Genomic DNA, 26,993 nt, shown 5'->3' on the forward strand with positions numbered 1-26,993 from the left:
CAGGAGGAGAGATTAATAAGACTGGGACTTTTCAGCTTGGAAAAGAAGTGACTAAGGGGGGGATATGATTGAGTTCTATAAAATCATGAGTGGTATAGAGAAAGCAAATATAGACGTGTTATTTACTCCTTTTCACAATACAAGAACAAGGGGCCACCAAATGAAAATAGGTAGCAGGTTTAAAATAAATGCAAGAAAGTATTTTTTTCACGCAATGCACTGTCAACCTCAAACTCCTTGCCAGAGGGTGTTGTGAAGGCCAGTACTATAATGGGGTTCAAAAGAGAGCTAGATAGATTCATGGAGGATAGGTCCATCAATGGCTATTAGCCAGGATGGGCAGGAATGGCGTCCCTAGCCTCTCTTTGCCAGAAGCTGGGATTGAGTGACAGGGCATGGATCACTTGATAACCTGTCTGTTCATTCCCTTTGGGGCAGCTGCCATTGGCCACTGTCAGAAGACAGGATACGGGGCTTGATGGACCTTTGGTCTGACCCAGTATGGCTGTTCTTATATTCTAGATCAGGCTTAATAGGCTACCCTCTGGCTCAAACAGAAGTGCTGCAACCATGCATTGGCTCGGCCTGCTATCCTCCCTACACTGACTGTGGAGCGGCATAGCAGATAATAAGTCATGTGGTGGAAGAGTAGCATCTAGAGGGCAGTTTACAACACCTAACCTCCTTTGATACAGAACGTATCTGGTTATGGAACCTGGACATCAAGCGCTGACATCTGCATACAAGAGAGAAAGAGACCCATTCATAAAATGAGCATAATTTACCTGCTTAACAGGGATGGGAGGCTGAACTGGGACAGTATGACCTAGTGGAGAGCACAGTGGACTGGGTCTCATGAGACCTGGATTCTAATCCCAGCTCAGCCACTTGGCTACTGGATGACCTTGAGCAAGTCACTTCACCTCCTTTAGTCTCATTTTCTTGTCTGTAAAATGGGGCTAACAATATTTACCTCCATTGTAAAGCACTTTGAGAATTACTAATAAGTATTATGTAAGAGTTAAATATTATTGCTTACTAAGCTAACAAATCACAAGATAAATGGCACTATAAGAGTAGAAGGCATTTATTATATTTCACTGAAATTTCATTTGATGTATTTGAAATACAAACTAATGATAAAGGAATATTTGGCTAATATACTAACTGCACAGTCATTCCTATTAGCAATAAAGTCCACATACCAACAGATATAGTACATGTGAAGACTCAAAATAATGTTTAGAAACACACACTAATTTAATTACTACTATATCTCTCCATGACTTTTATGGAAGGAAAAGTATCTACATAAACTTTATAAAAGTAAATAATGAGTGAAGTCTAAATACAAAGCAGTTTGATTTAACGTGTACATGCTCCTCCGGCACAGAATCAGCTTAGCAGTGGCATATTACAGTGTTATTGCAATCAGTATTATAGATTATTCTATAAACAAACATATAAAAGTAGACAAAATATAAATTTCATTCAAGCTACCCTTACCATTTTCTACGTCCTTCAAAATGTTCTGAGAAGTAGGATAATAGCTGCTCTCTTTGGCTTTTAAGATCTTAACCATTTTTTGAACAACAGGAGACTGAAGCTAGAATCAAACAAATTTTTTCAGTAAATATGAAATTTAAGAACGTTTTTCACAAAGTGGAGTAGGTTGTCTATCTGGATATAGAGAGTGAAATCAAAAGTTTTACTACCAACTTCAATGGAGTCAGGATTTCAGCCAAAGTATTTATTAAAAAAAAAAAAACAATTCCAAAACAGGTATATGCATATTGGGCCTGATCCAATGTCCACAGAAATCAATGGAAAAACTCCCACTGACTTCCGTGGGTAATGGGTCAGGCTCTCTATGCTAATAATGTTTATCCAATTTATACTGGCGCACTGCTAATAACCAGGATAGTGGAAATACAGAATTAAAAAGAGGATGGTAACAACATGTTTTCCACCTCCAAGCAATATTTCATATTTAAAATGTAAATCTTGATAGCTGCACAATGTTTTAATAAGACACAGCTGGAGGATTTGTAATATCCAATTTAACAAGTCCGTATTCTGAAGCAGCAGCCTCCATTCCATAGCTAAGGTTGAATCTACTTTCCCATTATAGGCCTGATTTTCAAGCCCAATTTCTTCAGAAAGAAATCTTTACCCTTATGTAGCATTTTCTGGGGCAGAGACATAGGAAAAGATTTCTAAAGCTCCAGACTGAGATTTTCAAATCAGCACAGGGAAGTTAGCTATACGTATCTTAAAATTAATGGAACACGCGTAGCTAAATCTCCTGCACAGGGTCAACCAGGATATTTCAATTTTTTCTTTGTCATTCAAGTTTTAACAGTTTTTTCCTTATTATTTTCTGGCTCTTCATATGTCTCTCAAATGGCTTGGCCTAAGAACTCCAAATTTTATTTTACTTTACCTGTGAGGGAAAATGCCTATTTATATCTTTTTATTTCGGTGGTATTATTTTGGGTGGGGAGAGTGCAAAGATATAGACTGGAAGAGGCATAGTAAGATTTACGGTACATAGGAAAGATACTGAGGAGGGGAAAGGCTAAACATGAATTGGAGGGATGGGGAACAAATGCAAGGGAGATAAAGCACATTTATTAAAGTTTTTTCCTAGTAGAAAGGGTTGATGATAAATCACTAAGTGGTTTGTTTTTTTAAAGGATTGGCTAAAAGAAGCTGTGGGTTCAGAAAGTTGCCTGTGGACCCCCCCCCACCCCCCACCTATGCTACCGCCTCCCAATTTATTATTATTATTTTCAAAGAGCATGGAGGAAGCTGATCTTGGGGGAGGTAGGGCATAAAAGGAACGGGGAAGACAGAGCGGGATGCTGGGGACTCAGGGGCATGGAAATACTGGAATGCATTTCCCCGCCTCCAGATCTTACGCAACCACCTCTTTTAAACTTTTTTTTTAACCCAACCAAATAAAAAGGGTGATTCCAAACAAAAAGCTCACTTAATGAATTTAGTTTGAAGGTATGTTTCAGTGGAGTCTGCCTAACCACCACAAAAAATTATGCTTTCTTGACCACACACACACACACACACGTTAGATAATTTAGAAATGAACAATTAAGGGATCCAGACAGTTCCCCACTGCCATGTAGTCCTTAACCACTAACTATCACTCTGTTATTTACACCATCACACCTCCTTAACTCCATTTTGTTTGGGCATATCTATGAAGCCAGTTTAATCAGAAATCCAGATCTTCAGCTGTGCCCATCTTCTATGTAGGTTATTTGAAACACTGAAAACAGTGGCTCATTTTGCATGAAAAAGATGACAAGCATAGAGGGCTTCCCTCAATATCTGCCAAATATCTGAAAACACGTACTTGATCATATATGCACAACAAATTATCTTTTCTTGTCTTCCAGAAGTTGAGCTCAATTTGGGGATCCGAATGGAGGCCTTGCAGAAGAGGTTGAACAGAATCCTCTCTTAGTATGTCATGTATCTGATGCGACCATTTAATAACCATAGATTCAACTGCATGTAGCACTGCCCTAGCATATGGATATTGTCTGAAAAACAGAAAAAAAATTCAGTGTTTTGCTGAATTACAGGTGGTGTTCAAGGGCAGTGGTCTGGCAACAGATGTCCTTGTCCATCTCTTTACACTTTATCACAAACACTTTAGTGTTAACACCTAGAATACTGAGTCTGGTACTGGCCAACACATTACCAGAAAGATATATTCAAACCACTACAATTAAATGATCAGCAAGCCGAAAGGACTGATTTATGAGGAAAGAATAAGAGTTTGACTGTCAGTAAACAGACTACAATTTTCCTCAGCTCTATACACTGTTCAAAGCTATTGGCCAAGTACTCCCCATGAATAATTCTTTGTTTGTGAGTGTTCAGTATTCAAAATCAAAGTTTTGTTGCTTAGTTTACTGGTCCCAAGTCACATGATACTGTTCCCATTTCTTGACTGGATAAGAAGTTACAATCAGGTTTCCAGTCCAAATATTCAACATTTATTAGTTCAAAATTCACTTCCTATGCATGTTCTTTAACATTTCCTGACATGCACTCTTTCTAGTAACATTCCAGCCTGTTAGTTTGTTTGCTATAACATACAGTTCAGGGCCCACAAGGACAAGGAAGGATGCAAGCAAAGCTGAAGTGAATTATATTTACAGAATATTAAGGTGTGCACTTATCTCCAACTAGGAGACATCAGCTGGTCTACATACAATCTTGTGCAGAAATAACTAAATTAGTTTAAAAATTCACAGCTTTTGTTGTTTCAGTGCAAGTCTGTGTGTGGATATTCTTCATTAAAAAATTAAAGCTTTTACTTCAATGTCATTTAAGCGGTTAAAAAGCCATTATTAACAAGAGTTGTGAATTTAAACATATTTAGTTATTTCAGTGCAGGTTTGTGTGTAGATAAGCCCTAACTGTCTCCTTTCTGTCTGGGACCCCTGGCTCTCACCTCCCCTGTCCTCTTCTGAGTCTAAAATGCCTGCATGAAGTCATCTTCTCCCACTGCCCTTCTCACACCACACTGCTCCTGTTGTCTTGCTATCTCTTAATACGTTAAATTCACGAAGATTGTCCTCACCTGCAAGGCTCTACATAATCTTGCCCTCCCACACACAATTTAATCTAATTTCTCTCCATTCTCCTTCAGAGTCCTTTCACCCCTTACTCCACTCGGCAACTTGTTTTCCCATTTTTGGCTTCATGCTTATGTCATCCTGCTGGAACACTCCCTCTGTTCCTCACTCTTCTCTCCCCACCTAGCACAGCGGGGCTTTGAACCTGATTGAGGCCCCTAGGCCCTACACATTACAATAATAAGAATAAATCCTACCCCTCTGAGCAATCCCTCATCAATAATCTGTGCAGACCACCTGTCCTGAACTCTTGTCATGTGTTTGTCTTATTTAAATTGTAAGCTCTTTGGGGCTGGAATGTGTCATTGCCATGTAAATTTATGGTGCTTTAATATTGTTTATTGAAACTGCAATGACCACTACCTGCTTAAAGGATGATATCAAAAAGGACGGAATTTCCTGGACTTCTAAATATACATCTTCCAGAATTTAACAAGCACCGTGTCTAAATATTAAATCGGGGCCAGACTCTCAGCTGGTGTAAACTGTCATAGCTTCATTGACGGCAGTGGAGCTCAATTTTAAACCAGCCAAGAATCTGGTCCCATATTTCAGTCCCTCCAATTAACATCAGAAAGATTCAGGTAAGTGACGACAAAAGGCACCATTATATCACATTTTTCTATTTTCTTAACTCTGGTTGAAACAGCAACAGGTGGGCTAAAATTTAGCATTATGGCTGCTAAATATTAGAGAATAAATCAGTGCATATATTGTGATTTCTAAGAAACTCAGTGTATAAAACAAAAGAAAACCTGAGCAATGTAGCACACACATCCCTTTAAAACAACACGTGTACTTTTATGTAATAAACAATTGAGTAATAAAACAAATAGCATCTAGTATTTCAAACAGTAGCATTGTAAAATATTGCCCAAGGGATACAAAAATTAGATCTGTTGTGCAATAATTCTTCTCAGTGGTTACATCACCATTTAAATATTTTTCCCTCCCTCAAACAGTATTTTACTGTTACTGTCCTCAAATCCAGGCACTATATATAAATAATTCCATGAAAAGAAGTCTTAAAAATTAAACCCCTCTTAATCCTTGTACATGACACCACCCCTTCAAATTAGGACATTCAACCAATCACTGTTGCTCCCATTGAAACAGCCACTGAAGTCATGTTGAATGAAGAGCACTAAGAGTGAAAGGGAAATACACAGTAATTGGAAAAGAGATAGGGGAACCTGGAAGGGGAGCGAGAGAATAGGCTGCAATCCAGCAGAGCACTTAAGCACCTGCTTAACTTTTAAAGCACTTGAATAGTTCCATTGAAGGCAATAAGATTATTCATGTGATTGAAGTTAAACTTGTATGCAAGCGCTCTGTTGGATCTGAGCCACAGAGAGGAAGTAGTAACTATTGGCAGTACATTCAAAAATTTCATCCAAAAAAAAAAAAAAACCCCAACAAACAACTAGTCATATTTCATGCTATGAGGCTATAATTTCATGTAGAGGTTCTGGTGAATACACAAACAACTTCTGCCTTGCTCTTGCAGTTAACTGGCCACAACTAGAAGCCCTTGAGGATACATTCTATGTAGCCTCCCATATACCAGAGAGCAATTTCAATGTTTAGTTATTTTGTAAAAATCTCTTTTGGCATTTTGAGGCAACAGCCATAATTTGGGGCACTCTTTAAAATGTTCATGGGAGTGATCTTATAACCAAAGTGTTCCAACTTCAATATCATTAATATTCCAAGTTTAATATCAAAAGGGATATTTTTAACATTTACTGATACATTTATTTAACTAATGCAACTAATAGCAGTTTAAATTTTTGTGGCTGAAAGACCATCAGGTGCAGTTGCTCTTTGCTGTATTGTATGTGTTGTGTTTCTTACTTATTTTCAGTGCACATCTGATGCAAGTCAGCCTTCGCTGCAACTGTTGGAATGGGAAGAAGGGTTCTTCCTGACATCATTCCCTTCATAACATGCACCTTATTTTTCATAATTTCCACATGATGTTCCATATCTTGTGAAATAAAATGTGGCCAGCATTCATGGTTTTTCTTATTGGAAAGAACAGGCACTAAAACCTAGAGACAGAGCAGGGAAAGAGGGGTTACAAATCAGTTAAATGTTTAAAGTTTTTCAAGGGTATTTCACAACATACTGCTTCTTTAAATCCTGAGTGGAACAAATACACACCAAAACTAAACTAAAGCATACATCAGAAACAAAGGATTACTTAAATCAAAGTCAACTTTTTGATTTTTAATATATATTTTTCTGTTGATATACATGTGTTCAAACCTATTCTAATTGTGTTGTACATAAAAAGAATATGTATTTACACTCTCCACAAATCAACTGAGCCCCAACATTGAGGCTCTTTTTCAGAAACCATGAATTATACTATTTTTGTTATTTCTCCTCCATCTTTTCCCCCCAGCAAAAAAAGAAAAAAAAAAAGAGGGAGCAAAATAAATAGCCAGGTCTCCGTATCCAACCTCTCCCATCAGAGGGCACAAAATCATCATCAACATCCCAGTCCTCAAGTGCCTTGGTTTAATAAACAAAAAAACAAACAAACAAACGAGTAATCCCGAAATATAATTTAATTTCTGGTCAGGTTCAACATCATATTTAGAATAATCTTAGAGTAAAAATACCCTTCAATAATAAGCCTTTGTAAAAATATTTTTTCCATTAATGCAAATGTGTAGTTTTGTCTGTGACTGAATATTGCATATTCAAAACATTTATTTATAAAGCCTTTAATTCCTTCATATAAACAAACATTCCCTAACTCCTAGCTACATTTTCTATAGTGCATATCACTGTACTTTTGAAGCACTTAAGCACATGCTTAACTTTAAGCATGTGATTATTGCTCACTGAAGTTTACAATTAAGCATGTGCTTAAGCACTTTGCCAAATGTAGGTAGAACATAACTCCTGCTTAAGTGCTTTTATGAATCAGGTCTAAACCATGAATAGGTAAATTAAATCTGCATACCAATGTCACATAGGGACCTTTTTGAGGATGATTTTTAGTACATTAGTGCACATAGATCCCAGTCAGGTTAGGGCCCCATTAGGCTCAATATTGTACAGCCATAGAACAAACAAACAATGAGCTCATCATCTTAGGCTCGAATGCTACAAACAACTGATACAGAGCCCCACTGACTTCTACCTGTGCAGGACTCCTTGTAGGATTAGGGGTATTAGTTTAAAACAAGGCACAACAGGGAGGTGAAATAAATGGTGAAGGACAGGGAAAAGAGTGATACAGTATAATCATGTTTTTGTAAAGACTGAGTGCAAAATTTGTAGTTATAAACCTTGATTCTAGTTGTTTTGTTAGAGACAGATGAACAGATCAATAGTGGCCTGAACTCCTCACCTGCCTTTCTACGGTCAGTTGTTCTGTAGTGTTCTATAGGCATCATGGTAAAGTGCATGTGAAGAGAGGATGTGGCACAAAGCATCCCCAGAGCATGCCACCCCACAAAATGGCACTGCAATAACTGCACCTCAGTTTCCTCTTTGGTGTTCAGTAATCACTGTGGTCCTCAGTATCAGATGGGTAGCCGTGTTAGTCTGTGTCCACAAAAACAACCAGAAGTCCGCTGGCACCTTAAAGACTAACAGATTTATTTGGGTATAAGCTTTCATGGATAAAAAAATCCACTTCTTCAGATGCATGGAGTGAAAATTACAGATACAGGCATAAATATATATTGGCACATGAACAGAAGGGAGTTACAAGTGTAGAACCAATGTTGAAAGCCAATTTAGTCAAGGTGGATGTTATCCACTCCCAATAATTGATGAGGAAGTGTCAATACCAAGAGAGGGAAAATTGAAGAAGTGGGTTTTTTACCCATGAAAGCTTATGCCCAAATAAATCTGTTAGTCTGTTCCACCAGCCTCTCTTCATGGCAGAGGGCCACCAGACTCCTCATTGTTTTTGTGGTCCCCAGGTGCATGAAAGAGATCCTCTTAAAATGATAACTACTTAGAAATCTGGTGGAACTTTTTGGAGTTTACTGAAAGAGGATTGTCACCCATCATCAAACCTGATAGTATTCAAAGAAAGTTCTTAAATGAAGGATGGGAGAAACCCTTTCTACAAGGCCAATTTATAATTGTGTATATACTAAGTTTTTCTCTATTTAAGTTGTAAAACAAGTTTTATAAGATTTCTGTTATCAATGAATGGATCTGTTAATAAACAGCATTAAAAAAGCAAAGAAGAGAAGAGAAAAGAAAAGCGAAAAGAAAAAGATCCTCTTTACTCTGTGATGCAGTTCCAACTGCTTCTGCATAACAGTGAACTTCCTGTGTGGGTGAAAAGATAAGCCAGGTAAGGTAGAGTTTCCACTACCACACAGCCTCCTTGAATCTTCAGGGCTCTCATGCACCCGGGAGTGGGTTTGTTTGTGTTTATTAACTAGCATTCTTCCACTTGGGATCTAATTTATTAAATCCTTACAAAAATGAACAGAATTCCTCTGGCTCTTTCAGGCTCAAGACCCTCCTTCTCTTAGAGCTTTCCATTTACCATTGGTTTGGATAGCTACCCACAATGCAACTCTCTGTTGATGCAAGAGGATCAACTGTGGATGCACTCTGCCAACACAAGGAGCATTGTGTGGACTTGCACAGCCAATGTAATTAAAGCAGCATATGGTTGTCAATGTCAACTTAATTCTGCATTGTAGACAAGGCCCTAGCTCCCTCTGAGCAGAGAAGCTCTGCCAGTCCCGTTCCAACCTTTGGGCCTCTCTCTAGGGAGACCTTCCCCAAGGAATCCTAATAATAGAATCATAGAAGATTAGGGTTGGAAGAGACCTCAGGAGGTCATCTAGTCTAACCCCCTGCTCAAAGCAGGATCAACCCCAACTAAATCATTCCAGCCAGGGCTTTGTCAAGGTGGCCCTTTAAAACCTCTAAAGATGGAGCTTCCACCACCTCCCTAGGTAACCCATTCCAGTGCTTCACAACCCTCCTAGTGAAATAAATAAAAATTAATATCCAACCTAGACCTCTCCGACTGCAACTTGAAACCATTGCTCCTTGTTCTGTCATCTGCCACCACTGAAAACTGTCTAGCTCCATCCTCTTTGGAACCCCCGTCCAGGTAGTTGAAGGCTGCTATCAAATCCCCCCTCACTCTTCTCTCATGCAGACTAAATAAGCCCAGTTCCATCAGCCTCCCCTCGTAAGTCATGTGCCCCAGCCCTCTAATCATTTTCTTTGCCCTCCGCTGAACTCTCGCCAATTTGTCCACATCCTTTCTGTAATGGGGGGCCCAAAACTGGACACAGTACTCCAGATGTGGCCTCACCAGTGCCAAATAGAGGGGAATAATTACTTCCCTCGATCCGCTGGCAATGCTCCTACTAATGCAGCCCAATATGCCATTAGCCTTTTTGGCAACAAGGGCACACTGTTGACTGATATCCAGCTTCTCATCCACTGTAATCCCCAGGTCCTTTTCTGCAGAACTGCCACTTAGCCAGTCAGTCCCTGGCCTATAGCAGTGCATGGGATTCTTCCATCTTAAGTGCAGGACTCAAATATCTTTTGGCCCAGTCCTCCAATTTGTCTAAGTCACCCTATCCCTACTCTTCAGTGTATCTACCTCTCCCCTCAGTTTAGTGCTATCTGCGAACTTGCTGAGGGTGCAATCCATCCCACCATCCAGATCATTAATGAAGTTCTTGAACAAAACTGGCCCCAGCACGGACCCCTGGGGCACTCCGCTCAATACCAGCTTCCAGCTAGACATCAAGCTGTTGATCACTACCTGTTGAGCCTCACAATCTAGCCAGCTTTCTATCCACCCTGTAGTCCATTCATCCAATCCATACTTTTTTAACTTGCTGGCAAGAATACTGTGGGAGACCGTATCAAAAACTTTGCTAAAGTCAAGGTATATCACATCCACTGCTTTCCCCATATCCTGAGAGCCAGTTATTTCATCATAGAAAGCAAACAGGTTGGTCAGGCATGACTTGCCCTGGGTGAATCCATGTTGACTGTTCCTGATCATGTTCCTCTGCTCCAAGTGCTTCAAAATGGATTCCTTGAGGACCTGCTCCATGATTTTTCCAGAGACTGAGGTGAGGCTGACTGGTCTGTAGTTCCCTGGATTCTCCTTCTTCCCTTTTTTAAAGATGGGCACTATATTTGCCTTTTTCCAGTTGTCCAGGACCTCCCCCAATTGCAACGAGTTTTCAAAGATAATGGCCAACGGCTCTGCAATCACATCAGCTAACTCCCTCAGCATTCTCAGATGCATTAGATCTGGCCCCATGGACTTGCATTGCAAGCTTTTCTAAATAGTCCTTAACCTGTTCTTTCACCACTAAGGGCTGCTCACCTCCTCCCCATACTGTGCTGCTGTCTGGGAGCTGACCTCATCTGTGAGGACCGAGGCAAAAAAAAGCACTGAGTGCTTCAGCTTTTTCCATATCATCTGTCACAAGGTTGCCGTCCCCATTCAGTAAGGGTCCCACACTTTCCCTGACCTCCTTCTTGTTGCTAACATATTTGTAGAAACCCTTCTTGTTACCCTTCACATCCCTTGCTAGCTGCAACTCCAATTGTGCTTTGGCCTTCCTGTTTACACCCCTGTATGATCAAGCAATATTTTTATACTCCTCCCAAGCCATCTGTCCAAGTTTCCACTTCTTGTAAGCTTCCTTTTTGTGTTTAAGCTCACCGAAAAGTTCTCTGTTAAGGCAAGCTGGTAGCCTGCCATATTTGCTATTCTTTCTACACTTTGGGATGGTTTTTTCCTATGCCCTCAGTAAGGCTTCTTTAAAATACAGCCAGCTCTCCTGGACTCCTTTCTCCCCTCATATTAGCCTCCCAGGGGATCCTGTCCATCAGTTCCCTGAGGGAGTCAAAGTCTGCTTTTCTGAAGTTCAGGATCCATATCCCAATCCCTGAGATCAAAGCTCCCTCTTCCTTTAGGAGAAGGTCTCCCAATCCTCCTTCCTGGCTAGCCTTGTTGGCCCATCACCACCATCGGCAGGGTTCTCTCACAGAAGAGCCTCCCGGCAGCTCTCTCTTGACACTAATCTCCCTTGGAAATTCCTTTTTAAGCCTCAGCAGATGGTTACAGGGCTCAGGCACCTGGCACCCATTCCCAGTATGGTTGGTGATTCTTCTCAGAATTTGCACATATTTTTCTTAAAAGGGCTGGGCCTTGGAACATATTACAGTGTTAAAAGGGATATGAAGGATGAGTCAGAGTTAGACTTTATTAAGAAGGCTACTCTTTAACCTTCCTGGATTTATGGAAACTGCTACGGCTTGATTTTGTTTCGAAGAGAAAGTGAAAAGGAGCAAGTTGTTTGATTTTTCATTTTATTTTCTTATTTTTGTTGAATACTCCCTTGTGGTGTGAAATTTTATTGCATATAGTGAACAACTTTTTAAGTGAGAACATAAGGAACTCAGTGAAATTTCTTGTTTATATACTAAACAGACATAATGAAGCTGCTTTTAAAATGCCTAACCTTCCAGTTTCTCATCCATCCATCCTTTTTCTACTTTTAAAAAGGTTTAACTGCATTTTTGTTTTCAGTGTTTGCTGAAGTCTTTGAGATGCCCTCTAATGTAGATAATCAGCAACACATAATCTGAGTCGTCTCAGGTTAAGCAAGATCTTTAAATCAAATATTTGAACAGGTGCTACTGTTGTGAAATTCTCAGTTCATTTCTACAGAATGTATTAGTCAGGTAAACAACTAGAGTAGCACGATCAGTATGATTTGTTACAACTAAATTCCAAATGCTTGTTTGTTGCTGTACATCCTCCATAGCAACAAACGGGAAAAAAGTAATTCATCTTTAATAGGAAATACATCTGAACAAGTTGAATGCATAGCCAAGCCAAATACATCAGCTTTCACAAAGGAGAATAGGCTCCCAAGTAAATGTGGAATTTGAAATTAAGACATCCACGTAGAGGATGTATCCTTGATCTCATCAGCAGCAAACTTCCCTCTTCTCTTCATTATAGTTTGAGGCCTCACTCCCTCTCTCCATGAACTTTTCAAAAAAAAAAACAAAAAAAAAAACTTGACTTTGCCAGCCTCTATAAAAAATGGATTCCCAACGAAATGTGTGAAACCCTGCCTCACAGAAGTCAATGGGAGTTCTCCTACTGACTTCAATGGGGCCAGAATTTCATCCTTTATCTTTCCAGTGTAAGTTTGCTAAAGTTCTATTACCTCTTTTGCTCTTAACCAGCTTGTTTCCACTGGCCCCAAGACAATAACTTCCTCTCAAATGACACGGCCACCCCAAAATAATGACCAATTCAGGGTCAACAAAATCACCAGCCAGCATAGTGAGAATCTATAGCGCCCATCTAGTCTTAACATCTTTCACTATTATTAATTTTTAAAAATATTTGTTGATTATGTCTTAATTGCACATATTTTTCACCTTACTGAAATACATTTGATTATATTCCTAATTAATCAAAGGTTTCAGAGTAACAGCCGTTGTTAGTCTGTATTCGCAAAAAGAAAAGGAGTACTTGTGGCACCTTAGAGACTAACAGGAGAGTGGGTTTGTGTGTGGGGCGTGGGGTGAGAAAACCTGGATTTGTGCTGGAAATGGCCCAACTTGATTATCATACACATTGTAAGGAGAGTGATCACTTTAGATAAGCTATTACCAGCGGGAGAGTGGGGTGGGAGGAGGTATTTTTTCATGCTTTGTGTGTATATAAAAAGATCTTCTACACTTTCCACAGTATGCATCCGATGAAGTGAGCTGTAGCTCACGAAAGCTTATGCTCAAATAAATTGGTTAGTCTCTAAGGTGCCACAAGTACTCCTTTTCTAATTAATCAAAGAATTTGAAAATTAAATTACATTTATAACATTGAAAAAGAATCATGCAGAGGGAACATTTTTGGAAAAGTATTAATATACTCATTTCTACTGTGTTCATTTTCATATTTAAATTCCTAAAGTCCTGTTTTTCTAATGATTACCAGGAATTTTAAGTTTTTGTATTCTGACTGAGCTATTTTCACACTAAGGACCAAATTCTGCCTTGGGTAACAGTGGTGTAAATCCAGAGTAACTCGATTTACTTCAGTGGATTTATAGCACTGTAACGCAGACCAGAATTTGACCACATGTGAGTGTCTTAACTGACTGCCAGGAGAAGCAGTGACTGACAATATGAAATATTTTAAGTACAATTTTAAAAGGAGACAGTGGTCTTGCTATAGATCCAAAGACAAAGAAGTGATACCTGGAGATCTGGGGAATCAAGCATTTAAATTTCTAATTTAAAAAAAAAAAAAAAAAAAAAAAAGCTCTTCTTCCAACCATAAGATTCCAAATGCAACTTTAAAACTCAGAGCCAAATTCAACTCTGGAGCAAGCAGGCAACTTCATGGACGTCAAACATGTTGCACTACTTTTATCAGCATTGAATTTGATCCAGAGAGCCTACCAACACAGGCTGCAAAAACAAGTAAAGTAAAGTGTTTTGGATAATATGACTATGCGTTTACGTAACAGAAAATCACATATATACCAAATGAATGATTTTTGATGTCTGTTTGATGTTATACAACTTATCTCATCCAGTTACTTGTTTTCATATTCCTCCTTTTAAGAAATAGAATAATATAACCAAAAAGTGACAAGATTTTAAAATTTTGCATATATATTTATCTATTTAGCTTTTGATTTACATTTCAGAGGAAGGTTCAGCAAGAGTGGAGTAAAATTTTGGCTGAGATCTACTGGAACTGAACTCCTTTTAGTGGGGAAAACTTCTTTTATACACCCCTCCTCACAGAGCTTATACCCCCTTCCTCATAGCTGCTGAAGCTAAGGGTGCTGCAGGGGCTGCCGCTGCTGCCACCCTCCCCTCCGACTTGAAGTGGTTTCCATCACATACAGGGTTTACAGTTTGGTTCAATGGCTGTCAGCAACCTCACTAAACAAATTGTTCCAGCGCCCCTGCCCTTCCTATGAAATAGTTATAGATTCATTAGCTGCAAAAAACCTTTGGTCATGTGACTATGAAAGCTATTTTTAATTATTAAAATTAACATAGTTCTGATCTGGAATAATGACTGCATATACCCTTAACTTTTGGCATGCAACTCTACCATCTGCTATTTTAATATTCCTGAATGAGAGATAATAATCAGCCACAGGAGAACTGACTCATGACCCATCTTTCATGCTGACATCCTTTGGACAAACGGAGTACTGTACAATGTCCCTCTCAAAATCTGGGCTGCTGAAAATGGGTTCTAGATACCTGAAGAGAATCAAGCACTTAACCTATTACAAGCAGGTTATACAAAATGTTCAGTGTGTGCTTCATACTTCACATCAATTCAGGTGATGAAATAACTTCAATTACAATAAATATAATTAATAATAAAATAATAATAAGACAACACATATTACAGTGTCTCCACTACCCATCCCTTTGTGACATGTCTAGGCAACAGAGTAGCTGCAGTTTTGTTGTAATTTTTTTTTCTTTTACCAGTATACGCATTATTTTTCTGCAGTCCACTATCTGGTGGAAATTATGATAAATGCAAGACTCAAATTTTAAGTTTTATCACAAATGGTTAGTTATAAATACCTCTTCTAAGAAATCAACTGTATGCTCAAGTGGTGTTGCAGACAACTCTTCAAATACTAGATTTTTTTTGTAATTATCTGTTCCAATGCGTTCTGTGGTCTTCATAATGCAAACTAATTTATGTGTTATATCACTGGGTATCTAAAACAAGAGAATCATAGGTTATCAATTCTACAAGAATATGATCTTCATAGTACAAAGTAGTCAGAGAATAAACACCAATAGCTGCCTTTTAGGTGACAGACAATATTGAGGTCCTGGTCAGGCCTGTTGGGACTGAGTGGAGGGAGCAGAGCACAGAGGTACAAAAATAGCTGGCAGTAGAGCAGCCTGGGACTCTGAAGCACCTTTTCAGAACCCCTGTGTTGTGTGAGTGTCCAAAAATCTGTACCCAGACCTCTGGACTTGCTTTAACGTCTGGTTTGACACCTGCTTGTGGTTGATCTTTTGCAAACAGGCACCAGTTTAAAAAAAAAAAAAGGAACCCTCAAAAACAAGAACCAAACCCCCTATTTTATACCATACTGATAGACAAGTAGGGCCACATTTTCAGACAACAGTGTGGTTGCATCTCGGGGGTGGGTGAAATGAACCCCATACATGATGTCTGTAAGATACTTTCAGATGATATATAAGGCCAAATTCTATCCCTTGATATATGCCCATAACTTCCACTCAATACAAGCTAAATGAATGTTTCTGACAGCAGTTTAGCCTAACTATTAATTCACATCCAACAATAAATTAACTCTTTCCAAAACCATATCCCTCTTCATGGAAGCGTTAGATGGACAACAATCTGGGCCTAAACTTTCAATTTTAGGTTTCATTGAGGTGGATGTATTTCATGATTTGACAGCTATGGAATTTGCCATTGATTCCATCCCTTGTTCAGAATGTGCTCCAGAATCTAAACTTTCATTAAAAAAAATTAGACTTCTTGGTTGCAAAAGAAACTGTACAAACAAACTGAGTGTAACAACTGACACATTGTCATCTTCCAGGGTCTGCAGACAGCCTGAAATCAAAGCTCCAAGAGATTCCAAACCAGCTGCCAAAACTTTCATAGCTTTACCCCTGACATTTTCAACAATGCTACAAACCTATGTGTTGTCAGTACAAAATCTGCACAATAATTGAAAATGTGGGGATAGTGTCAAATAAATTTAAAAATAGAGAAAGACAGAGCTAGCGTGCTGACTGTATTATTTCTGTTCACATTAAACTGAGATTTTTAATGAATTAAAGCAACCATATATTTTTCAGTCTGCCACAGAAAGTAGCTGGGCTTGCAGCAGAACTTAGATCCGGTTTGCCACCAGGGTCAGGCTTTATAAAATTGTCTTATGAACTGTTTTTAAAACACAAAGCCACAAAGGTGCTCCTCTTCTGGATTAAGTCACACATTCAATGCAGTACTGTGAAAATATTTTAAGAGAAACTAAATTACCTTTACTGTAATTAAGTGGCAAAGGGTGGCCTTGGAATGGCCCCCATCAGGCAGTGGCTTGGAGCACCCATTATTGTTGCGTGTATTCTTGTCCCATTGGTTTGATATAATTAAGTTAGATTTTCTGTTTCAATTCTTTGGCAAGGGACATAAGCGATAAAAAATAGTACTCCAAAGGTCAAGAAATATGGGGCAAGAGGGCTACAGCTGAGATTTTTTAAAATTAATTTAGGGAAACTGGATAGTATACTGAACAAAGTAACTCCTTTTATTTCCCTAGAGACCCAATTTTGGTGGTAGAAACTGTCTTGGAGGACAGATACTTGCATTATAGTGCTACTAATAAAAGTTTCCGGCAGCTGATAGCCAATGATCAAGATAATTCAAGGACAATTTTTTTTAAAAATCTCCAGTGATGTAGATGTGCAGGGGGTATTTTAACTAAGTGCACTGATATCTTTAGGAATTGAGGTATTAACTGAGAAACACACATACAATATTAAGTACTCACAGTTACTTGCATTCCTAGCTAAAACCAGTAGTTCGTTAGCGATAACAGTCAGTGAGTGATGTCTTGGCCTCACTGAAGTCAATGGCAAAACTGCCATTGAGTTCAGTGGAGCCAGGATTTAATCCATGTATTTTAAACAGGATAGGTTAATAGTCTAGAGGGTTGAGTCCTCTCAGTCACTATGGACCAGACTGAGTCCCCCATACTCATACCCCACCAGTAATCCAATTTACTTCAATGGATCTATTTGTGTAACTATTCACAAGTGTAAAGGCATGCCTGTCCCAATCTGAATCCTACCTTAACCAAATCACATTTTAAATGCAGTGATACTCAGATTTGAGTGATTCAGGAGCCGAATTAGCAATCAACATTACCCAACAGAGCCACAGTAGTGTGAATTCATTGTTTCATTTACTACAATATGTAAATATACAATCATTCTCACAGCAAATAAGTTAATAATACAAGCTGATAACTTACTTAGTTAATACCATTGTAAAAGATCCTGATTGGTTAATAATTAAAATCACTGTTTTAATCATGTGATGCAAAGAACCACAGGAGACACTTTAAAAAGCCACTTGCTCCTCCCAAGCCTCAGTCTGAGTGTAACTGTTTTAAAAGGGAAGACCCTTAAGAAAAAGGATACGAGCACCAGAGGGGTGGATAGGAACGGCTGACACTAAAGTAGTTTCTACAGAGTGTGTTCATGCTAGAACTTCAATACTAAAGATTAAAGTGAAATTAACTTCAATAAAGTGTTCATATATTTCCAGTTATTTCCCCCTTAGAATCATTACAGTGGGGACAAAACCAGAAGGGTCTAAACATTGTTGGTGATGGTGATTCAGGTACAATTAAACCCTGCTCCCAATTTATCCCCAATTTTGCCCATCTCTACTACTATTAAAAGACTTGATTCCATTCATTGGGAAGTCCTAACCCTACAAGAGCCAAGCAGTTGGGGATCGTGCTTTTCATGGCATGCCTTAAGGTCTCTGCGCTAGAAAACACCAGCAAATATATTTTCAGCACCCCGAAGTCCAAAGGGTACAGTATTTGTCATTCAAACGTCAGCACCTTACCTTCTGCATGGCGGTTAACGTGCCTGCCAGAGGGGAGCAAAACAGCAAGAAAGCTGGTTCGGTTTTGTCCAAAAACTCTGCCAGGATTTTCTGGTTCTCCTCATTTTCAAGATACTTGCTCCATTTCTCTGCTTGAAATTTCAGCAACAGTGCCAAGCGGTGCCCCACAAACTGGACCCTCTCCTCCTCTGAGAAACTTTCTTCCTGCGCCGCCTCTTCCTCCTCCATCTCCAGCCCGAGAATTGGAGGGGCTGGGGGGAGCCGCTGAAGCGCAAGGCGGACTCCCGCACAAGTTGCTGCTCAGAGACTAACTTGCCCCCCTCCTTCAAACTCCCGCCTACACGGCAGCTACCACTTTGCGTCCCCTTGCAAATGCACTAGCCCCTGGTGGCCCGGGCGGTTTGCAGTTCAGCTCCCCCTACAGCCCCAGCTCGTCCCGCAGTACCAATCCCCTCAGCTACCGGGCAGCGCAGTGACTTCTCTAAAGTTTCCTTCCTCCGCTGCCCTGTATTTGCAGTTCGCCTGCGGCTACCTCACTGCCCTGTGGTCCCTGACAAGCAGCCAGGGCACTAGTTACATTGTTGCCTGCTGCAACCTCAGCTGCCCTAAATTGCAGGACAGCGGCGTCCTGTTTCCCTGGGGATGCCGGAGCCACTGGGACACCCGGCCCCGCCTCTCCAGGGAGTAGCTCAGGCCTCTTCCCAATCAGGGCACCGCCTCCGGGGGAACCAACCACCGTCACCCACCAGACTGGGGGGCAGAGAATTTTCAGCTTCTCTGTGGGGCCAGCTGGGTGTGGGGGGCTCAGAGTAAGGTCCGGGGGAGGGGGGAATTCACGCTCCCTGATACAGTTCCAAGTTCAGCCTCCCTCCCCCTTCTCCTCCACTCCACCCCCAACCCCCGCTCTGTCCGCTCCCCCCGGCACCCGCACAATGGTGCAGTCTCCATTCGGTGAGGCTCTGGCTGGCCGCTCGCAGAGTTCGGACGACGCTGGTCCCCTCCCGGGTGACCCCACAGCCCAGTTGAATCGGATCCTGGCAGTGATGAATGTGAGGGGCCCGTCGGTCTGCGGCTGGCGGGAGGAGGGATGCTACACCCTTGGAGCACAGAAGAGGGCACGATGAGGAGGTGTAGGCATGAAATGCGCGCTCCTCCTTGACGGAACAAGGAGCAATAGTCTCAAGTTGCAGTGGGGGAGGTTTAGGTTGTATATTAGGAAAATCTTTTTCACTAGGAGGGTGGTGAAGCACTGGAATGGGTTTCCTAGCCAGCTGGTGGAATCTCCTTCCTTAGAGGTTTTCAAGGCCAGGCTTGACAAAGCCGTGGCTGGGATGATTTAGTTGGGGATTGGTCCTGCTTTGAGCAGGGGGTTGGACTAGATGACCTCCTGAGGTCCCTTCCAACCCTGATATTCTAAGATTCTATGAATCCCAACACCCAGGGTTGTGCGACAGTGCTTATGGACAGTTTTGTTTTTTAAATGGGGCGGGGGGGGGGGGGGAGAGGCAACTTTGTGATTAATAAACTCAGCTGTTTGGTGTTACCATAACAAAATGTAACTAAGACTAAGTGACTGCAAAACGTGTATAAAATGTCAATGTGGAAAAATAATGCTCCACCTTTGCACTTTTTAAAACAGTACAGTACTTAGTCAGCATGTTTTATACCCAATACTCAAACCTAAACATGCATGTAAGATTGTAACAAGATTCCAAGAAAGCCCATTATTCTAAGTACAGTGCAATGGTTAGTTTAAAGATACATATGCATGCAATATTTGTATATATCTAAATGCTGCCCTTTGGTGGATTATTAGGGCCCTTCCAAATTCACAGTCCATTTTGGTCAATTTCACAGTCATAGGATTTTAAAAATAATAAATGTCATGATTTCAGCTATTTAAATCTGAAATTTCACAGTGTAATTGTAGGGGTCCTGACCCAAAAAGGAGTTGTGGGCAGGTTGCAAGGTTATTGAAGGGGGGGTTGCAAGGAGGTTGTAAAGGGGTTACTATGCTATCCTTGTTTCTGCACTGCTTTGGCGGTGGCTCTGCCTTCAGAGCTGGGCAGCTGGAGAGCGGTGACTGCTGGGTAGGAGCCCAGCTCTGAAGGCAGAGCCACTGCCAGTGCAGAAGGAAGGATGGCATGGTCGCAGTATTGCCACCCTTTCTTCTGCACTGCTGCCTGCAGAGCTGGGCCCTCAATCAGCAACCACCACTCTCTGGTCATCCAGCTCTGAAGGCAGTGCAGAAGTAAGGGTGGCAATACTGTGACCCCCCGCCCCCAAAATAACCTGGCAACTGCCCTGTAACTCCCTTTTGGGTCAGGACTCCCAATCTGAGAAATGCTGGTCTCCCCTGTGAAATCTGTATAGTACAGGGTAAAAGCACACAAAAAAACAGATTTCACCAGGGGAGACCAGATTTCACGGTCCATTAATTTGGTAGGGCTCTAGTAATAATTTACAGAACTCTTTTCTTTTAGGTCAGCAGTTCAAATATAGCCAAGATGACTGAGAATTGATACCATGAGTGGCGTATCAGAAATGGGTGGGTAGTCTCAGTCCAGTCCCAAGTGGACAGCTGTATACAAGATTGCCAAAAAAGAAAAATCCCCCCCCCCCAATAAATAGGTACATAAATAAACTCACAGAAAAACATATGGGGAGATGGCAAAGGTTTTTTCAAACACACTTTTAAAATGCTAGCAGAAAGCTATTCATCAAAAATAAAACTACTTTAAATAAAAATAAGATTAGAAAATATTTAGCTTTATCATGTAAATTACACATCATCTTCTCCCCTCTTCTTTCCCTCCACCCCATCTTTGTTCAGTGCCGGTGGTACCAGCTCCTAACCCACCCCTTTGCTTTCAGTACATGCCCCATACACTCTCTTCACCTCAGAGCAAGTGAAGGTGTACATTCCACTATTCTTCCACAGATTTAGACACAACTGGACCTCCTTATAGCCACATTGGGGGCAAATAGCTAGGAGAAAAGTGCAGAAAAGTAGCAGCACAGAAAGGTCACTGAGCTTGGCTTGTGGTATGGAGGCAGTAGAGAAGAAGGAAGCATAGGGCAGCTGGTGGAAATAGAACATACTGACCCACTTGAAACTGCTCTGTGTTGAGTCAATAAAGAAACTGGTAGTATATTGAGGCTTAGATAGAAACAGAACATGTTTATTCAAGCAGAACACACAGGAGGAGATTCCTTGCATGACAGAGTTTTACTACACCTGTGCACCTGGCACATCATTTCCAGGCAGCAATGGAGCAGCAGCTCCACCTGTCAGAGTAGTCAGCTGCTGCTGATATGGTAGGATATCTACTTCAGAAGGATGCACTATCCCTGGATCAAAGGCAGCAGCACCAGGAGAAGAGTGAACACCAGGGCAGAGAGATCATGCCCTCCCTTTGCAAGATAGCCAACCATTCACTGCTCAGAAGGGCTTGTTTTTTTGTTTCCAGCATGCATAGGCCTTTCACCTTTTAAAAAATAAAATACATGGTTTATATGTTTATGGATGGGTGGTAACCCTGACTGTAGACATCACAAAACTAATCATCACAGTTGGCCCTAACTGGCACTTTTGATGGCAATCTTGACAGAGAACCCATGGACTGAATCAGGTCAAGACACGTTGGCAGGCATTGTAGGGAAGCCCTCCATACCATTCCATGTACCCATTCTGTGGATAAATAAATATTACAGCTAAAATAGAAGACTATTAAAGAAAAGCATGTCACCTTCATAATTGCTCTCTCAGAATGTCATACACAAACCAGGTCAGGTGGAAAGTGAACCTTCTGTCACTCGAGGACTTCTGAGCTGCTAAGCTAAAGACACTGTAACTAAATCAATACTTCCCAGCCTTCTGTAATTAAAATTACAACTTTATTTGTGTACTATTTCTTCAAAACCAGGTAACAGAACTTGCTCCATAGTGAACTGCATTTACCCTATTCTTCACACCAGGGTTCGCCTTTAGAAGTTGAGTTTCTGGCAAGAAGGAACTGGGGGAAGGGGGGGGCAGCAGTGCCCCTTATACCATGGTATATGTGTGCCACTCCAGAGAATGCCAGAGCTGGTCCCCTACGGATACCACTGAGGGGAAAACTTCCAGCACCGGTGCATGTGTTTCTGTTCTATTTTTGGGGAAAAAATCAGATTATTCAGTCTCATCATATGGTGATGGTAACACTCTTTCCCTTGCACTAGAATAACTGGTGGCTGATAAACAGAAGTTACTAAAGTCAGACATTTTTAAATCAGCATGTCCAGATAACTTGCATCCCAGAGTTTTAAAAGAGCTAGCCAAGGAGCTCACTGGACTGTTAATGTTGCTTTTCATTAAGTCTCAGAGCACTGAAGACTTCAGTAGACTAGAAGAAAGCTAATGTTGTGCCAAGTTTTAAAAAGGGTAAATGGGTGACCTGGGCAATTATAAGCCTGTCAGCCTGACATTGACCCCAGGCAAGATAATGAAGCAGCTGATACAGGACTCGATTAATAAAGAACTAAAGGATCGCAATGTGATTAATGCAAATCAACATGGATTTATGGAAAATAGATCCTCTCAAACTATCTTAATATTTTTTTCTGATGAGATTACAAGTTTGGTTGATAAAGATAATAGTGCTGATATAATATACTTAGACTTCTGTAAGGCATTTGACATGGTTTTACAAAAGATAGATCATGCCAGACCAATCTGATCTTGTTCTTTGAGAAGATAACTGATTTTTTAGAAAAAGGAAAGGCAGTAAATCTAATCTACCCGGATTTCAGTTAGACATTTGATACAGTTCCACATGGAAACTTATAAGTTAAATTGGAGTAGATGGGGATTAATATGAGAATTGAAAGATGGATAAGAAACTGTTTAAAGGGGAGACTACAACAGTTCATACTGTAAGGTGAATTGTCAGGCTGGACGGAGGTTACTAGTGGAGTGCCTCAGGGATAGGTCTTGGGAACCTATATTATTCAATATTTTTAGTAATGACTTTGGCACAAAGAGTGGAAGTGTGCTAATAAAATTTGAGGGTGGCACAAAGCTGGGAGGTATTGTCAATATGTAGGAGGACCAGAATATCATACAAGAAGATCTGGATGACCTAGAAAACTGAAGTAATAGAAATGGGATGAAATTTAATAGTGCAAAGTGCAAGGTAATGCACCTAGGGACTAACTAAGAATGTTTGCTATGAGCCGGGGATTTGGAAGCAACAGAGGAGAAAGACCTGGATGTATTGGTTTATCACAGGATGACTATGAGCCACCAATGTGATGTGGCTGTGAAAAGGTTAATGGAATCCTAGGATGCAACAGGCGAGGCATTTCCAGTAGAGACAGGGAAGTGTTAGTATCATTATACAAGCCACTGGTGAGACCTCATGTGGAATACTGAGTGCAGTTCTGGTCTTCCATGTTTAAGATGAATTCAAAGTGGAACAGGTGCAGGAACTACTAAATCTATATGTTATTAAAACTACAAACTATTTATAGAGAAAATAATGTTTTTCAGAACGACGTCAGAACTGAGGACACTAAAGTTCCTGACCCAGACCATGCGGCGGTGAGAAGGAACTGGAGAGGCAGTTGGTCCGTCCCGCCCTTTATCACCTTGGTCGGAAGCATGAGGCAAGCCAGCGTGCATTCATGGACCAACTGAGACTACTTTCAAATTCGCTGATTCTGGGAGGATGGCACTCAGGTGCAACCCACAGTAGAATACAATAGGGACTCTCACTAGCAGAACTCTAGAAACATGAACTGGTCAAAAAAAAGAGGGAGGTGAATTTTTTGAGGTTTTTTTAACAAAAATTTCAAAATCAATATGTTTTGACCAGCTCTACTAATAACTTAGGAATGGGACCCAACCGACTAGCCCTTAATATCTTCCTGTCTCATCATCAGGCCAAAGTAACTTTAGAGCCTGAACAAACTGATTGTGTCTCCCCCTTTTCCATATAAAGTTGCTCCATATCCTGCCTATCTTGTTTATATTGCGAGGACTTTTTTCAAGTTGACTCAGCCAAACATAGACTGAAAGTCTCAATTTAAGATATGTAAGCAGACGTAGCATCATTAATTTAGCTAGATACCTGGTGTGTAAGTCTTACTCAATTTTAATTTCTCAGTCACTCAGTCAACAATACTCAATTGTCCTGATGATGGTCAGCAAAGGACAGTGCCTACCTGTGAGAAGGTCATATTTACATGAAACATACAAAGTTGTAGAGCTCTAAAACACTTTAAGATACTGAATGTAGTTCATCTGCAAAGAGCCAATTTATGTTCTTTATTATTGTGACGCTCTGAGCCTCTGGAAAATCTTTGATAGCTACTGCAAGCAGTTCAATGGATAGCACAAATACATGAGGTAACAAAGGACACCATCTGAACAGAAATCATTGAGATAAAGACATGAACATGAACAATTGTAGAACAGATTGGTGTAAATTATTAGGTAACGTCTGAAATTAAATTTCTCCAGCATTACAAAAAGATAGTCCCAAATAATTCTTTATTTGCTTCTGTGACAGACCTCCAAATCTGCTTTGATTTTCCCAATAAATTTCTCTTATACTATTCCTAAACAAATCATTTCCATTCAACCAGTAGAACTGAAGTAGAGTAGAATGCGACAAATATTTGCTTCACTCAATCTTTTTCATTGCATTATGTATTTGCGAGGTGTGTTTCCTGAACTCCTTTTCAAGAATGAAATAACTCTTACATTTCATGGGATGGTTAATTACATGTACAGAATTTGCAAGAATGCAAATGAGATTAATGTCTGTATCCAAGAAATTCCCATCTAAATAGTTATTTTTAAATGTATATTGCCCCTCAGGGTACCCTCCACTGGTAAATTATTGGGTAATCAGTCTGTTGTCACTGACTAAATAAAACTTCTAAATTTAATAACATTCTTAAACTACAACCATATATAATACCCTGCTGAGGCAAAGTGAGTAGGGCAGTTATTAACAAAGGTCCAGCCAGAACAAAGGTCCAGCCAGACTATTGTCAGCTATGCAGTAATAAGACCACAGTGAATCTCCGCTAATTCACAATGATAAAATAATGTACAAAGCTTACAGTCTTCACTCTTTTTATACCTTAGTAATATTTCTATGAGAGCGAGCTTTTCAAGCACAATGAAATTGCGTATTGAGTTTAATATTAAATAAAATTAACCATGGTAAATCTAAATTATGTAATTTGAAGCTTTTAGTTTGGTTGTTAGACATTAATAAGGTAAAATGCCTCCTTGAGTAAGAGTAGGAGCATGAGTTTATCCCTATTTAGCAGCCTTAGGCTCTGTTTAATCAGTGTTTTTACATAGGTGCCTGACTTTAAACCTGAGAGTAGCCCCATGGGCTATCAAGCTATGTACTAATTAAAGGCTATATCATCAAGAAACGTTAAGACATTTTGACTTCAGTTTTTGTGCTCTTAAATCTTTGCAAATTTCAGAGCTTCTTCAGAATTTTTAATCAGAGTATGGAGCAGCCAAAGCTTCACCATAACAAAATAAAGGACGATTGAGATAATTTGGGGGTCTATCTATATGAAAACGATAACAGTATTATATTATATAGATTCCTTAATTAGTACATAGTCTGTAGAGTACCAAATGTTAGGTTGTCATAACATAATTACAGGAGACATTCCCTATTAATCAGCATAGTGTTGAATAGAAGTATACATCATAACAATAATAAGAAATTGATCTATATTTTAGTTAAATACTTCCATTTTAATTACACACAAACATTAATTAAAATGGAAAAAGAAGTCTTAAGACATTTTGACTTCAGCTTTTCTGCTCTTTTTTTTAACTCCATGAGTAGGAAAAAATCTCTTTTTATGATAATCTGTAAAATGGAGTGCCTGTCTTTTAAGTTATGTAAGCAGATAGTTACAGGTTAAGGGGGAAGGACCTGTGTCTGTTGTTTGAAGCTGCTATTCTTTGGTCTCCTTCTGATAGCTGATTCTCAAATCCCCTGAGCCTTTTCAGTGAGTTTGTCTATAGAGGATTGGAGAGAGATTTTTTGATTTTTGAAAACTTACTATCCCTATTACTGTGGTCAATGTTAAGGTAATTTCTTGTGTGATCTTCAGCATTGCAAATCCCAAGTGTTCAGACCCATAAATTTTACCAGCTGGTTTTAAAAGTAAGGGGGTGTGTGTGTGTATTATTCTGTCTTCTTTCTGAAAAGCTCAAAAATTAGAAGTAGTTCACCTCCAACGTGTGTGTGATCATTTCAGGTTCAAAATTCAACTGCATGTGTACAAAAAATTCACACACAAAAATGCTTGCCTCCTTCATGGCTGCTGAGAGGGGGACTCCACATACATTCCCCTGTCCTAACATCTGGCCGGGTGGGGGACTGCTACTCTTTCCCTTTTCTACTCCGTCCTCTACCTGTCCTGCCTCCTTCACCTTCCTGCTAGAACCTCCCTTCCTCGCCCCATCTCTGCCTCACCCAGTCCTCCCCTCCCCCATTCACATTCTCTTTCACATTCCCCCTGTTTCCTGTCCCACAATGTCCCATTTCTTCTTTCAATCCTTTCAGTCTCCTGTCTCTTGCATGTTAAATCTTACCTACTGCACACTTCCATTTCCATGCCCCCTCATGGTTTGTTGTCCA

At 40.2% G+C, this 26,993-nt stretch overlaps 1 protein-coding gene across 1 annotated transcript in view; it reads right to left on the minus strand.

Annotated features, from left to right (window-relative positions):
* The window catches only part of DNAH11 (dynein axonemal heavy chain 11), a 277,792-nt gene extending 258,754 nt beyond the window's left edge, over window positions 1-19,038 (minus strand). The window contains exons 1-5 of the mRNA XM_037890566.2: window positions 18,328-19,038; window positions 15,279-15,419; window positions 6,522-6,718; window positions 3,374-3,563; window positions 1,507-1,606 (exon numbers count right to left, since the gene is read on the minus strand). Coding sequence (XP_037746494.1) covers window positions 1,507-1,606; window positions 3,374-3,563; window positions 6,522-6,718; window positions 15,279-15,419; window positions 18,328-18,555 — 856 coding nt within the window. The 5' untranslated portion in view covers window positions 18,556-19,038. The remainder of the gene's footprint in view (window positions 1-1,506; window positions 1,607-3,373; window positions 3,564-6,521; window positions 6,719-15,278; window positions 15,420-18,327) is intronic.
* Between the last annotated feature and the right edge of the window lie 7,955 nt (window positions 19,039-26,993).

This window comes from Chelonia mydas, chromosome 2, assembly GCF_015237465.2.
Source record: "Chelonia mydas isolate rCheMyd1 chromosome 2, rCheMyd1.pri.v2, whole genome shotgun sequence".
Classification (NCBI taxonomy): Eukaryota; Metazoa; Chordata; order Testudines; family Cheloniidae; genus Chelonia; species Chelonia mydas.